The sequence below is a fragment of the Halyomorpha halys genome, unplaced genomic scaffold (genome assembly GCF_000696795.3).
Source record: "Halyomorpha halys isolate HHAL.00 unplaced genomic scaffold, Hhal_1.1 Scaffold384.1, whole genome shotgun sequence".
Taxonomy (NCBI): Eukaryota; Metazoa; Arthropoda; class Insecta; order Hemiptera; family Pentatomidae; genus Halyomorpha; species Halyomorpha halys.
This window is the reverse complement of record NW_027107790.1, coordinates 438,055-453,962: the sequence shown is the minus strand read 5'-3', so window position 1 is coordinate 453,962 and position 15,908 is coordinate 438,055. Positions and strand designations below refer to the sequence as shown.

The 15,908-nt window shown below is 30.6% G+C and overlaps 1 protein-coding gene across 1 annotated transcript in view; it reads right to left on the bottom strand.

Annotated features, from left to right (window-relative positions):
- Window positions 1-408: 408 nt before the first annotated feature.
- The window catches only part of LOC106682019 (death-associated protein 1), a 17,878-nt gene continuing 2,378 nt past the window's right edge, over window positions 409-15,908 (bottom strand). Inside the window, exons 2-3 of the mRNA XM_014422645.3 lie at window positions 5,824-5,929; window positions 409-662 (exon numbers count right to left, since the gene is read on the bottom strand). Coding sequence (XP_014278131.1) covers window positions 509-662; window positions 5,824-5,929 — 260 coding nt within the window. The 3' untranslated portion in view covers window positions 409-508. The remainder of the gene's footprint in view (window positions 663-5,823; window positions 5,930-15,908) is intronic.

Sequence of the window (15,908 nt, the reverse complement as noted above, 5' to 3'; positions counted from 1 at the left end):
ATATAATACAGGAGTAATTCACAATTAATGAGCTCTCAAAGTTAAAATGAAAGTAGGTACGTGGAAGATCAAAACTGAACTCACTTGCATACAATAATTATTGAAAAAAAATCTTGCAGACTCAAAGCAGTTATCTGGAACATGTGAAATTCATCAATACCACATTCGAATTCTGGCATCAGTGGCATCTGTCCTTCTATGAAATGTGCAATCAGCAATAGTTTATAAAGGAAGAGGATTATGTAGAAAATCGACTGTATTATGGCATTATACAGAACTAAACGTTTTTAAGCGCAGAAGACAAGAACATTTTGCAAAAGGGGAAAATTAAATAAAATATTTACAAAAAATTAAAAGTATAGAAAAACACGTAATTTTTTCGTGTTGGCACGGACAGATATATAAAACTTATAAATATAAATATATATATTTAAACATATTGTATATTCAAGTATATATATTTTCATATTCTGATGTAAAGAACAGTACAGATATCAAGACCATATCTCTACTTTCTAGGCTGTTGGATGATGTGAGGCCTAGGAGAGGCAATCTGCTCATGAGATGGCATCGGTTTGTTATGGTATGACTGCACAGCTTCAGCTGGGAAGTCTGAATTACCTCTTATAGGAGCTCCAGATACAGTCATTGCCTTTTCTGGACTGTGGACAGATCGCAACACACAATCATTAAATAAATCAAGTAATAGTGATAGAATTTCTTTACATTAGACAAAGACAAGAAATCCCTCAATTCTATTGAAATCAGTAATTTAAATTATATAGTGTTCTCCAAAAATTATACATCCCTATAACACTATTTATGTCAGTAAAAAATACTCACTTTTTGAAAAAAATGTGTTGTTTTTTTTTCAAGTTAGTGAAAATATATTATAATCTTGACGATTAAGTTTAGTAAAAGTAAAGTTTAAGGAGTATATTGACAGAAAAGGATCTGTGAGGAACTTTTATGCAATAATTAGTGGAAATTTTGTTTTCTAACTTTTTACTAAATAAAATTTCAATGTAATATCAAAGACAGTGGAGTCATGTATGATCAAACTCTTTCCTGAAAGACCATATTGCACCTGTTATGGAATACTGTATCATTTCAATAAAGTAGACCATATTGTACCTATTATGGAATACTGTAACATCTCAATAAAGTAGTATTGTAGGAAATAGAGTTTAAAGTTAACATTTTTATACTTTAGATCTCTAGTACTATTACAATATGGCCTATAGTGGAGATACAATAGGCCCATGTACGTGTTAATGTTTAAACTGATATTTAATTAAGATTATATGAGGATAGATTAACCTTGATAATAGCCTGGAGGCCAAAATGTTGGTTGTATGAGATACATAAAATAACATGTAGAGGCAAAAGAATCAATTTGATAATTTTTTACTGTGATACCAGTAAAACTGCAGTGAGTATAATAACATTAAGCAAAGTTAATTTTATTGTTTAAAATATGACATATGCAGTTCAGTTGAAAAAATCTAGTGTAGTGCATGCATCACACAATTTTTACTTACCACCCATTTAGAGATGAAATTAATCCTTGCTCGTTTCAGAACAAATATTTCTATATTATTCACTATGGCAAAACTTTCTATTTTTACTACATACTAATTTTCAAAATAATTTGGTTACCTCCAATTTCAACAGTTTTCAGAAAAGTACTTTTTATATTATTTCTCGTTACAAAATTTCAACATTTTTCTTTTATAAAAGTATGGCAATCTAGTAAATCTGGAGAACAAAAAGACTGGAAAACCAAATTTATGGGAACCAAATAAATGAGAAATTCTTAACAAAAGCTCATTAACATTTTTTTAGGTTATTTAGTAAAGCAAGTAACAATCATCAAAAAAAAAGTAAGTAAAATACTTTTCAGGCTGAGTTGAAGAGAGCTGGATGGATGAGGAACAATTAAATAATGGACACATTTTTATTACTTTACTTAATATTGACAACAAACTTAAAAAACAAACTGCAGAGCAAAATTTGGTCGGATGAACAGAGGTATCTCAGACCCTTGGGACACAGAGAATAATGAGAAACAGAGTTGGATGCATGATTTAAAAAATTGAGGATAGTGACAATCTTTATTCTTCTAAGAAGATTAAAAAAATATAAGTGAAAACCCCGTTATATCATCACTTAGTACTGAGATATTAATAAAGGGAAAAAAAAAGGAAACATCTTTTCAGTGTTTTCAAACATTTTAAGATTGGTTTGGTAGTAAAATTAGTTAGTAATCTGGCTAGAGTCAAATTAAAGCTCTTGAAATTCTAAAAAGATAGGCGCTATTTTCAGGTCTGTAGTGCAAATGGTTTTGGAGCTATAAGCTTTTGAATGTTTCAAAAAACGTTAGATATTAATAAAATTTATAACTCAAAAACTTACTGGAATAAATCTGAATTTTTTTTTTTTTAAATCAAAATTTAATTTAAATGATTTTTACTTAGCAATACAAGAAAAAAAAAAAAAACATTGCTCTCTGAGACTTCAAGTTCCACAACAATGGTCGATGTAGCATTGAATGACCTATGAATTATTACAATACATTTGTCCTCTAAATAAATGATACAATATGCTCAGATGACTTTTCTAGGTTATGGTTCTCACTCATTCAGTAGACCTTGGGGATATAGAGTCGCTTGAACGAATTTCCACCACTAATATATATTAATTACTCAATGAAATAAATAATTATTATGATTATTTTTGATTGGGAGTGTTGATTTAATGTTTTTAATACAGTTATGGAGTGTTTCGGGCATATCTTAAAAATGTTTTATCAATTATGCACAGGTGATATTAATAGGACAGAACAACGAAGAAAATTTTTCAGGCTCAAAAACAGCCGATATTAATTTATTTGTATCTGCTGCACAATTTAATTAGTTGTTATGTGAAAGATATGGTTATTTAGTAACTACTTTAATCATAATTTCATGTTGAGGAAAATTCAGTGTTAAAAGATTGGCTGCATTGTGGTAAATTTTATTATTCTGAAATTAATGCTAACAACTACAGATTCATACTTCATAGAGATGACTTCCATTGAGACTATAGGCAAGCAGTGCGGTACCAATCTTTTCTCCATAAAGTTGTTTTTTCTATGACCTAATGATGCAGAAATACATCATTCCAGAGAACAATTGTTGTTACATTTGTGGTAATATGACATTATTTGCCCAGAAACGGATCCTGATTCCACTGTTCAGTACTCCTTACTACCATCAGTTTTGCTGTAAAGGTTGGCGATCAGGATAAACTGTAGTCACTACATGTTTGTCGCAACTCATCTTCAGTAATTCCAAATAGTAGAACTACAAGAGTGACCATGGAGAGAGATCCAGCAAGATATTTATTCAATGGAGCAGAGATGTCAGCTGTTGGAATGCATCAATGCTGGCAGACTACAAATTGTCTATCTACAAAGATGTTCTGGAATTGATGTTTAAGAGGCAGGCCTAATGGAAATGTTCTTTCAGAGTTATCACATATACAGAGGTAGAAAGTATTGTTTTAAATGGAATTTCACATTCATTCACTAATATATGAAATATTGTAAATGATTTTGTAAGATATTGTGATGCAAGACTATTTCCAACACTAAGGAAATTATGAACAGTCATTATAAAAGTTTTTGTTGTTGATCAGTGTAATTGGAAAAATATAATTTACTTTTAATTATATTGATTGTAAACAACATTGTTTTCCTTTTCTTATTAGCATCTTGGCAATTTTTTCTTTAAACCCTCTGGTTTAATTCCAAGGACTTCAAACAGAAACCCTGAGTATAAAACCTAGCCTATAAAATATACATCAGCAAACAATTTAAAAAAATAGTTTATATCACACTTAACACAAAAAAATATTTCTAGCAGTCCTAAAGTTCTTACTAATTAGCTAATTATTGTAATGAAGAAACAAAGTAGTTCTTTTTTTCTTTTTGCCTATAACTCCAAACAAGTGCATCCTGGAGAAAAAGCTATGGTTTAACAAATTAAAAAGCATTAAATTCTACAACAAATTAGTACCAAAACAAAATGATTCCATCAAATGGTATGCACAAAACGTAAACCAAAAAACAATCTTCATCAAATTTTGCAAAAAACTGAGATAGAATACCACATATGAGCACACATTTAACAAGGAAAGCATTTTTTCCAGTCATAAAATGTTTACTAAGTATCTAACTAGTTTGATAAAGTAACGAGTTTGAAGGCTTTATTTTTGTTTTTCGCCGATAAATCATAAACCGAGGAGCCTAGTGAAAAAAAAAATTACAGAATATTAAATTCCTGCATCAAATGAATACCATAACCTGATACTTCAGTCAAGAAGTATTTTCAGAAACCACCTGTTCTCATTTGTTCCTTGAACCCAAATAGCTGATATTTTATTATAAAGTTCATATGCGATAAGACCAGAGGGTTCAAGACCATGCCACTTGACTGTATTATGAAGTTTTGGTATTTAATATTCTTTGATTTGTTTTACAGTAACTTTTTTAATAGGATCCAATATTTAGGATTTCTAGCCAAAAAAACAAAAATAACACCTAAAATTTTATAGTTTATAACTTTATCAAAATAATTAGCTGTTTAGTAACAATTTTAGGACTGTCAGAAATGTGTTTCCATCTTATGTGTGAGCTCATATATATAGTAGTTTCAGTTTTCAATAAAACTTGAAAAGATGTTTGCAATGGCTTATGATATTACACTTGAATTATTAAGTAGACCTATTCATTTAACCAAACATCTCAAATGAAATTAAGATGTGTGGTCAAGGAGGACCACGCTGAAAGACATATAAGGAAAAAGAGAAAAAAGAAGAAGAATAAGGTTGCACATAATTTAATACTCCTTAATTTGTTATACCATACTTTTTTCATAAGGATCCACTATGTAGAAGTTAAAGGAGATAATAAAAAAAAAAAAAAAAAAAGGATTTATTTCACAACTTTATTCAACTAATTTGCAAATGAATAAGAGTTTTATGACATACAAAAATATGTTTCTATGTTAAGTGTAGTTGAAATATATTTTTAAATTATTTACAAATTTATGTTTTTTAAAGGCTGGATTTTATGCATGTGCTCCTGTACTAACTGTTTAATAATTTGAATACCCGAGGAATATAAATGTTTGATTTGGACGAGAGAGATGTAATTTTCTAATGTTATTCTTCCAAAGATAAGTTAAATATTATGGGAGAGGAACCATCTCCTAGTCTTGAAAAGTTTTAGCTTCAAATATTTCTTGTCTCAGTACTCCAAATTTTAGACTGTTAATGCATACCTTGGTCAATTTTACTAATTTACAATGGATACACAGCTTAGTTATGATCTTCTACAGACACAATAAGCATAGTATTTAAACTTTATTATAATTGTTTACTGAAAGAGAAAGAAAACTTAAATAATAAATTCTTTAAAACTGATTTTAGAAACTATTTTTCAACTTGATTTACTTTACAATTATGGATCCTAAGGTGCATCAGATATTTTGTTTTAGGAGTTAAATATCAGATTTATCTAAGAAAATTTACATAAATAATAATTGGCCCTTGGGGTAATTTGCCACATACTCAAGTTTCCAAACAATCTAACATTTTTAATTCAATAAAACTGTACGGTAACCTAACCATAATCTTCACTTAACCTTAACAATTTTTAAGTGAAAAGAATTAAAACTATATTAAATAAGTGCTCTGAAATAAAATTAAAAAATATAGTACACGAAATGAACAAAAAATCTTCACCCCTTCTGAAAAAAAACAGCTGGCATAGTTAATTACCTAGTAGAAACCTTTAAAGCAGCATTATTCAAATCTGGATCATCCAGCCTAACATCATGAGACTTTGGTGTTTTATGTTGGGTGATACGCATTCCTCCAGCCTTTACTGCAAATGAATAAATACAAAACATCATTAAACTTAAAAGTTATTATCTAAAATATTATTTTTATAATAAAAAATTATGTAAATCTTCTTACTTCAATATTTTAAAAATTCTTTTTTAGTTTAAAAATGGAATATTTTTATATTACATTCATATTTAAATGTTTACCTCTTTAGCAATATCAATTTTCCAATAAATAAAAGAGAGGTATTAATTTTAGTTTATTTTAAGATCATTAGTAATGGACCTAGCAAGGAAAATACACATGATTCATTAAATAATAATAATACTAACAAAAAAATAATGTATTTTTTTTCTATTCTGACAAAACAGGGGTTTAACCCTACAGCGCGAATTGTCACCCACAGGTGACACAACTTTGAAAATTTATAAAAGAATAAGTAGATGTCTTTAGCAACTTTAGTGTACCTAAACAGCTTCCTTTGAACTATTGTTTAATCATAAAATAAACAAGAATTGGTTGTTTGCCCAAACCTTACTTGTTACTGTCTCCTTTATTGAAGGCATTCTGAGGTTTCAGTGACTTAAAGATTAACAATTTTGTTTTACTCTAATTAAGAAGTGAAAAAGGCAAGAACAAACATAAAGTTTATGTATTATTTGAATTGAATATACATAGTTACTAAATAAATATATTTTTATAAACTGTAATAGTGTAGTTCAAGTGATTTGACTCCTGTCAAATCCAAAAAAAAAAGAGTTTTCTAAGTAAATTCATATGGTTGTGTAATTTAGACCCAACATAGTAAGAAACAAAAAGGAAATAAAATATATTTACCTGGGGCCTTATAGATATTGAAGGATTAATAAGTTCCTATATATATAAAAAAAAACACAATATTAAACAGAATTATATTCTAAATGAACAGCTAGCAGGATGGCCAAGATTTAGTGATGGTCAAAAACTCCAAGAAACTTAGCTATTCCAATGTCGGTAGTAGGATAAATGGTATTTTACAAGGTTACCATCAAGGGTAGAGGCACTTAAACAGGTAGATATTGAAAAAAATGAGATATAGTACAAAAACCATACTGTGTATTTTTTATATTTGTCATACATATAAAATTTAGCAGAGTTAGGTAATCATAGGATAAGAAACTTTTACAATTCCAGTCCACTTAATTCACAAGAATCTAGAAATATGATGTATTTTTGCATGGATATCATTCCACTCTTGAGTACATAAAGAATTTTTTTTCCCTAATTATAAGAATACAAATAAAGAAAATAAACATAATCAAACTATATTTAAGTATATACATATATATGTCTCGTAATATATATCATATATCTCTCTCTAAAAATGTACAAACAGGAGGATAAAGAAAATAAATATAATCAAGCTATAAACATGAAAAAATAATCACCAGTCGCATTTACACTATCGACCTGAGGATCCCTGAACCCACTATATTCCGCACAGATGAGATAGAGTGCACCCCTCTCACTGTGTCACAGGTAATAAGACAGTGGAGGGTGAGAAAGTGCGCTAAAGCCGCAAACAAAAAATTAATAAAATGTATTAACGTTTTTTACACAAAATGAGTTGATAATGTCATTCCTTAAATGAAAACACTCAGCATCATAGTGTTCAACTTTACAGTAATCTTACACCAAATGTTGAAAGATGAAACTTTCCTCCAACTCTTGAAATTATAAAATGTCAACAGAATAAGTGCCTGGGCAACCTATAATAAGCTTACACTACATGCTAAGAAGACCAAAGCCATCATAGTCAGATCCCTTCTCTTCTTAAAACTGCCACAAGACCTCCAATCCTTATCCTTAACAATATTCCTATGTCATTCCACACATCAGTCAAAAATATTGGAGTCACTTTTGACCAGGCCCCTTCTTGGGATCAACCACACATCCCAAATTGTCTCTCAAACTATCTCCTTCCAATCATATCCCATCAACTCTTAGTTTCCATCCTTGTTTTCTCTTAATTAGACTATGGCTCTCTCATATACAGTGGACTTTTGTTTAAACTAAAAGTTGAACTTGAATGACTAACGCATATAACCTTGTTATGCCGCATTGAAGTGGCTCTATCCTACCTATTGCAGTCAATATTTCCAAGCAGTAATCCTATATCAGGTGATTAGAACACAATGCTAACTTTCTGTCAGTTGGTTTCATTCTTTATCCAAAACCAAAGTTCTTTTCATATCATGAAACTCAAAAAGATAGAATTAATCGATATGAAAGCTAGCAATACACATCTGAAAACATATTAAAGGACCATATATTGAACACCTAAACATTGAAGAAAAATCGATATTGAAACCTCCATAATCTTGATAATCGATGAAATCCGAAATCAAACAATAGCTTATTTTTTCCAGAAGTAGAATTAGAATATTGGTGGTCATAAGCATGACCAGTAGATGTCCTGCTAACAGCAGTTAAGTTCCACTTGTAGGTATCATATACCAGTATTTGCCATGGGACACTACAATGGGGAAAAAAGTATTGCACATTCCGTTTCTTCTTTATATAATATAATGAATTGAAATATTCATTTGAGTTTACTTAATATAAGTACAATTACAACTTGTTAAAAAATGGTATAAATTCAATTGAAAACTTTGATCAATATAAAAAAATAATATAAACGCCAGGAAAAAAGTATTGGCACACTTTGTTTGTACATTAAAACAAAGATTTGTTTTTTTAATTCTTAGTATATAATCCTGTTCTTTCCTATCAGTATTATAAAATATTTCAATCCTGTAAGATCTATATTTTTTGAACTGCCTAATAATACCAAAAAACTAGTGAACTGAGTGCCACCACTCACGATAAAGTGATTATATTACGTAACCAACAAAAATCGCATCGCGAAATATCAGATTTCTTGAGTATTCATTTTTCTCCTTTAAGATACATGAAGAACAAGGTTCAACTGCAAATGACCGGCGCAAAGGTCGTCCTAGGAAACTAAATGAAAGAATGGAGAGAAAAATCAAAATTTAAGCGCTTAAAAATCCAGCTGTAAGTGCAGGTATCCTAGCTAATATGGTCGAATGAACATCTGGGGTGTGTGTAAGAACTAGAACGGTAAGGGATGTTCTGAATTCTGAAGGTCTGTATGGCAGGGTCCCCAGAAAAAAAAACCTTATATTAGTGAGACCAATCCCCAAAAAAGATTTTCTTTTGCTAGAGAATACATTAACAAACCTATTAGTTTTAGGAAAAATGAGCTGTCCTGAGATGAAAGTAAGTTTGGATCTGATGGACGAAAGACAAATTGGCGTAGGAGAAATGAGGAACTGAAGAAGCAAAACGTTACGCTTAATGTGAAAGGGAATGTAATGGTTTGGGGAACGTAGACTATAATGGAGTTATAAATCTTTTATCTATTAAGGGGATTTTAAATGCAGAAGGTTGTGTGAGGATTCTGCCCCACAACCTCTTAGCAAGTACAACTGAACTAGGAATCCAGCAGGACAATGATCCGAAGCATACATCTAATAATATTAATTGTCCATCAACAACCTCTCACTCCTCCACAGACGCCAGACTAAAATATAATTGAAAATTTATGGCACGTGTTTGACCAAAATGTTGGAATACACCACATAATTGGAACGCACCACTTCAAGGATCTTTTAGTACAAAAATGAGAACAAATCAATACATATTTAATTAAAAAACCATTTCACACAATGCCCAGTCATTTACAAGCGGTTATTGATACTATCAGATTACATACAAAATATTAAATTTTAAAAAATGAAGAAAACGGGTGATGTGCAAAAACTTTTTTCCTAGACTTTTTATAAGATTTAATTTTCATTTTACTAAGCAAGATGTTTTCCATTTGAATTATACATGTATTTTTTCAGTTTCAAAAATAATTTTTATTTTTTAAGGTATATCACATTTTTTTGTAAGCTAAATTGGTAATTTAATAAAAAAAAAAACTTTGGGTGCAAACAGTTTTTCTCCCTACTGTAAATGACTCACTTTGAATGATACAGTGAAACCTCGATTATCCGTAATTTTATCTTAACCTTTAACAAGTGAAATAGATATCACTCGTTAAAACGGCTTAAAGGATACAGACATTACCTGGCCAGACGTGATTCACATCAAGCATAATTTTTTCAATTAGTTATCACTCAGCGATATTCCTGTGTAGTGCTAAAGTCCCCACCTTACCATTAGCGTCCAAATTGGTCTAAAAATTTTTTTTCATCCTGTAGATTGAAATTTTACGTAAACCTGTTACCACATGTACTTATTACCAGATTTTGGAAGTGTTAACTCCCAAATCCGGCTTCAATATCTCTGCCCTGATTGTGTATTTTTAAACTGGATTTATTTCCAATCAGACGAGGTGGAGTTGGCAGTCAACAAAATCCAGCAAAGAAAAGCTCCAGGACGATGGCATAGATCCGGAATTTATAAAATATGGCGGCAATGAAACGATTAAATGCCTTAAAATACTGTTCCAGAAGATTTGGGACCTTAAGTTGCTGCCACGAGAATAGGAAAACAACATCATAATCCCAATTCACAATTAATGCAATCAAAGCGAATGTGGTAACTATACTATATATTCCTATCCTCAGGAGTGTACAGAGACAGCCTAAGCCCACTACTGTTTGTCCTCCTTATGGATGAGATATGGAAGGTTTGTAAAAGGAGATGCCCAAGAGCACTAGTAGGTTTTTGGAACTTAGGTTCCAGTTAGAGAGTTAGCTCCAGTACTGGCTAAACCGATGATACATGCAGATGATTTTGTACTGATAGCTGACTTTTAAGAGGCTCTTCAAACATCCTTGGATGGATGGAACTGAAGATAAGAGGTTTGCAAATAAACCTTGACAAAAAGGATTATGTGTATCGGAAGAGAAAACGCAGACCCTAGGATTTTGTGTAATGATGAACCCTTAGAACTTACGAATACTTATACTATCTAGAGACTATAATAAGTAAAGATAGTAAAATAGACCAGGAGGTTCTAAATCAAGTTAAGAAGGCCAATAGAGTGTACCATCAGATTTCCAAAACTCTTATAGGCAAGCAAGAAGTAAGCAGAGATATGGCTCTTTAAATCCGTGTTCCTTTCAGTCCTCCTATATTAAACAGAAAACATGACAGCCCTTGATAATCACGTAGGAAGGATATTCCTACCTAAGGAGGAAGGATATTCCTACCTAAGGAGGAATGAGATTCCTCCGAAGAATAGTTGGTAAGACCAGGAGAGACTGTGTCAGAAATGAAAGGATTCGGGAGGATCTGGATGTGAAATCAGTGCGAGACACAATGCAAGAGTGGCAACTAAAGTGGTATGGATACGTCTGTAGAACGGACGATACCGGAAGGAAGACGACCTCGTGGCATACCAAGGTGCATGTACTCTGAGTACATTGGAAAACTAGGGGTAGCGAGAAGATGCATCATCCCGGAGATGAGAAGACTAGCCAAGGACAGGGACCGCTGGGCTAGATGGACTCCGCGCTTGACGGCAAATAGGAGTTAGAGTAAGAAGAACTCCCAAATCCGGCTTCAATAACACTGCCACGATTGTGTTTATCTAAACTTTACTTATTTCCAATATTCTAAAAATTAGGCTTCTTATTTTAATAATGACGTGCAATAAATAAATGGTTAAAATTTATTTATTCTAATAAACACCTAAAACCTATTGGTATTATTTCATACGGATCCTTTAAATTTTGTTGAGTTTATCAGTATTAGTAAGGAAAATTTTCTTACGTTGGTTACATTACTGAATAAGTTCGAAATTTTGTCTTTAACTGAGAAAATAGCCTAATACCGGATTAAGTCAACACAATGTTCCATACCAACACTTCAGAGAAAGAGTATAACAGAAGGGACAAAGGGACAAGCTGCAAGGGCTAGTGAAGCTAAAAAGGTGAATTTTATTGGGCTCCGAAGGAAGGCTGCCCCCTGATTTTTAGCTCAAATTTTAAAGTAGTTATACTTTGAAACTGGTTGATAAGTTTTTCCTGTGGCAACTCTATTGAAAAAAAAAATGATAACATATTCATTTTTTAGAAGTTTTGTTATCATTTTATATAACCATATTCAGGACGGTTCTATTTAAATATCGTGGATTTTTTTTCCTTCGGTCATTTTTATACGAAGTTATAAAGCTATGTTTTGTTAATAAAGTAGTAATTTATAAAAGGCTTTCCCATAAAAATAATTATTCAAATATTGAGCCTAGTACATATTTTAAACCTGTCTTTTATCTACAATAAATTTTAAAAATTAATGTTCTATGCTTTTTTGTTTTGTTTTTTAATAAACTTCCACCATAATACCAAAGAATATCATTTATTTACTTGTATCAAACGTTATATTTTGATGTTTTCCTTAAAAGAAATTTCTTTTTACTAACTGTTCGGAGAAAATAGTAATTAAAAATTTTACTCAGTTAGTTCTCTCTACTTTCTATAACAGTAAAAATGTTTTACTATTCACATTGAAATGTTAGTCTGAATAGAAAAATCGTAAACACGAATTTCTCATGAACGGCTTAATGGATTTTCATTCTTGATGAACCAAATTATTGGAAATAGCATCCACTACAACTTATAATTAATTCACATTTATGATTAAATGAATGGTTTTACATGCATTACATTAATGCATGAAATCTCTGTATATGTCAATGTAAACTGAAACTAAGGTGATGTGACCAACCCCCACTTCTCCTTAGGAGAGCATGTTATTCAGCCCCTTGCACTTGTTCCTTACCATATGAAATCTTTCTAGTCATATATTGTTTTAAGTTTTTGTCTTCATTTTTGTTACTAATTCTTAATTTTTCTTGTAGATTTCTAATCATAATATATCTTCTAAATGCAAAGACTTGTTCCTTAGTTTAATTTTTTTTTAATAGTTACACTTAATTGTGTTAACTACTATTAGTACCTTCTTTTTTTTTTTTTTTTTTTTCAATAACGAAATTGTTTTGGAAGACTATAAATTTTATTATTTCCTATTAATGTTTTTTACATAGCTTTGAATCGGCTCAGGTTTATGAATCAAAATATTAAAAACATAATTAAGAAACAATTTTATTTAAAAACATATATTTGAAAAAAAACAAAACAAAAAGCATATGCTAAATACTTATAATGTAGTGCTCAAATAAGGTGAGGGGAGCAAGATATATGAGGTACAACACAATTACGGACATATTTTCACCAATTCATTCAGCATTGAATGAAACCTAAATGAAACTGAAAGGCAAAATTTGGTCAGATGAGAAGAGAGATAATTGGAGCAACCAATTATAAATTTTGTCTCCCATTACTTCCCTCCCACTCACGAACAGATAATGCCAGACTACAGAGGCTATTACTTGGAGACACGTACTTGTATGTGTACTCCTCCCGCACCGCACTTGTTTATCAACAATTTCAAATATTTGTTTTAAGAGACATTTCAAAACAGAGAGCCATAAATTAAAATTAGTCACGCTACAGACTGTACAAGCTCGAAGTCAAATTGGTCACCCAGATTAATGCTAAATGGAAAGTTTGAGGCATTATTAAGACATAAAAAAGTAACAATTCACGAATTTGAGCTCTAATACAATATTTATACCTAAAATTAATAGAAAAATGCCAGTGACAAAATACATTTTTCCTCTCCCTCAGAAAATATCTGAAAGCGTTAGTCATAATAAACCCCTATCTATTTGTTAAACAATACCTACAAAGATTATACAAATACAATTGCAACCGGACTCAGATATAAATTCAAATAAATTACTTTGTAGTTGCGGATATGAATGCAACCGTATTCACATCTTAGATTATATTCATATTCAAACCTATTAATACAAGTATATTCGCATCTAGAGCTGTTAATACTCTGAATACGTTCGTCTATACATTCCTATTTGAATGTGTGAAAATTCGTATTCGTATTTATAGAATATAATTTTAGTAGCTATAATCATATTCATATTTGTGAATAAGAATAATCCCATCTCATTCGGAGCTAGAATGCTAAAGGAACCTAGTATGATGGCCAAGCAAGAACAGTTGGAGCTAATCCATCACTAATTATACGTTATTTAATCATTTCATAACGTTCAATAGTTCAAACTAGTAAAGGAGAGAGAAAAACTGATGGATGAACTTAGTAGAAAGTAGTTTAGTCAAGCTTTCTTGGAATTAGAGATGTTAGGAAACAAATATGTCAACCCTCTTCTCATTATTCTATACACTAGTCAAATACCAATTGATAAATGTAATTATTTGATAAAAATTAAATCTTCCTCTTTAATGTGTAGATGTTTTTTCAAGCATAATTACCGATTTTCAAAGAATTCAAAGCGGTTGGAAACACTGATTATAGTAAAAAATAACCACTTTTCTGGCTTAAAATAAAATTATTCTGATGGTGTGGTGGAATAGTAAAGCTATTTTTCTTTCAATTAGCTTTGGTTGTTTTTTTTCCCCCAGAAAAAGAAACTGAATCTGCAGTGTTCTAAATGCTGAAGCATGACCTGAAAATTCCCTCTTGATAGTTCATGAGTGGATTAAGGTTTTACTCCGAAATTATTTTGATACACTAAACTCATACAAACAAAAAAAAAGTGTGAAACACTAAACACTACATTGGTCAATTAAGTATGGGACACAACAGATTTTAAACTCGAGTAATAGAACATTCTTGTGAAAGTGTATATATGTATGTCTATTGGCAGTCATTTATCACTTTGGGGGACCTTATACTGACAGCCTTTAGGTAAAGGGCAGGGCTACAGCAGCAGATATCTAAATTATGCACTTAAACCTAGGAACTTCCTCTTAAAATTCAAAACATATCTATTTAAGCATTGAATACACATCTAAATTGTAATTAGCTATACCCTTTATCTATTTAATATTAAAATCCACGAAAAGTAGGAACTATGTGTATCAATACTATGGTGTATTATTATGATGTCTTCTCCAATCTTTATCCGTTCAAATTATCATTTATCTCCAGTGATACCCAATTTATTATATTTTAATGAATCTCTATTTTAATGTTAAATTGATAGTATGTTCTCTTAAGCAAGTATTTACATATTTTTTAACACTGAATAGTTATAGTTAATATTATGTATCTTTATATTATATATTAATATATTTAATTATTTGTTCCAACAGATGATATTTCATCATATTTAGTATTATTATTTTTAATGATATTATTGAGTACTGGTGGTGTATACATTTTAGGTAATGTCATTCTATTATATTTATGTTTCAACATGTCAAAGGTTATCATCAGTAACTACTGTGTCTCCAAAAAAGTGAAGATTGTTGAATATTTAACTGCCATTGGTGTTTTGAGGATAAAATTTGGCTGAGCATGGTCTTTGGGAATGTTAAGCCCTTGGCTTTTACAGATTGCTGCTTCTTGGCTAGTTCATTCTTAAACCTAAAGATATTAAAGTAAACACTAATATGACATTAGAGTAAACCAAACCAACCTTGGCCAAGCTGTTATCATATGCAAATATTAAATAAGTAAATAAAATAAAAAATGCCAGAAGGAAAATTAATGAATATAAAAATCAGTTAAAATGGTGACATGAAATCATTTAACAAAAATGTAACACTTGGGAAGCCAATATACTCATCAACAAAATACATAAGATCAGTAATGTTTATTTATGATTTTATATATATATATATATATATATATATATATATATATGGATTAAGGTTTTACTCCGAAATTATTTTGATACACTAAGCTCATACAAACAAAAAAAAAGTGTGAAACACTAAACACTACATTGGTCAATTAAGTATGGGGCACAACAGATTTTAAACTCGAGTAATAGAACATTCTTGTGAAAGTATATATATGTATACTGCGACTCCGCGCTTGACGGCAAATAGGAGTTAGAGTAAGAAGAACTCCCAAATCCGGCTTCAATAACACTGCCACGATTGTGTTTATCTAAA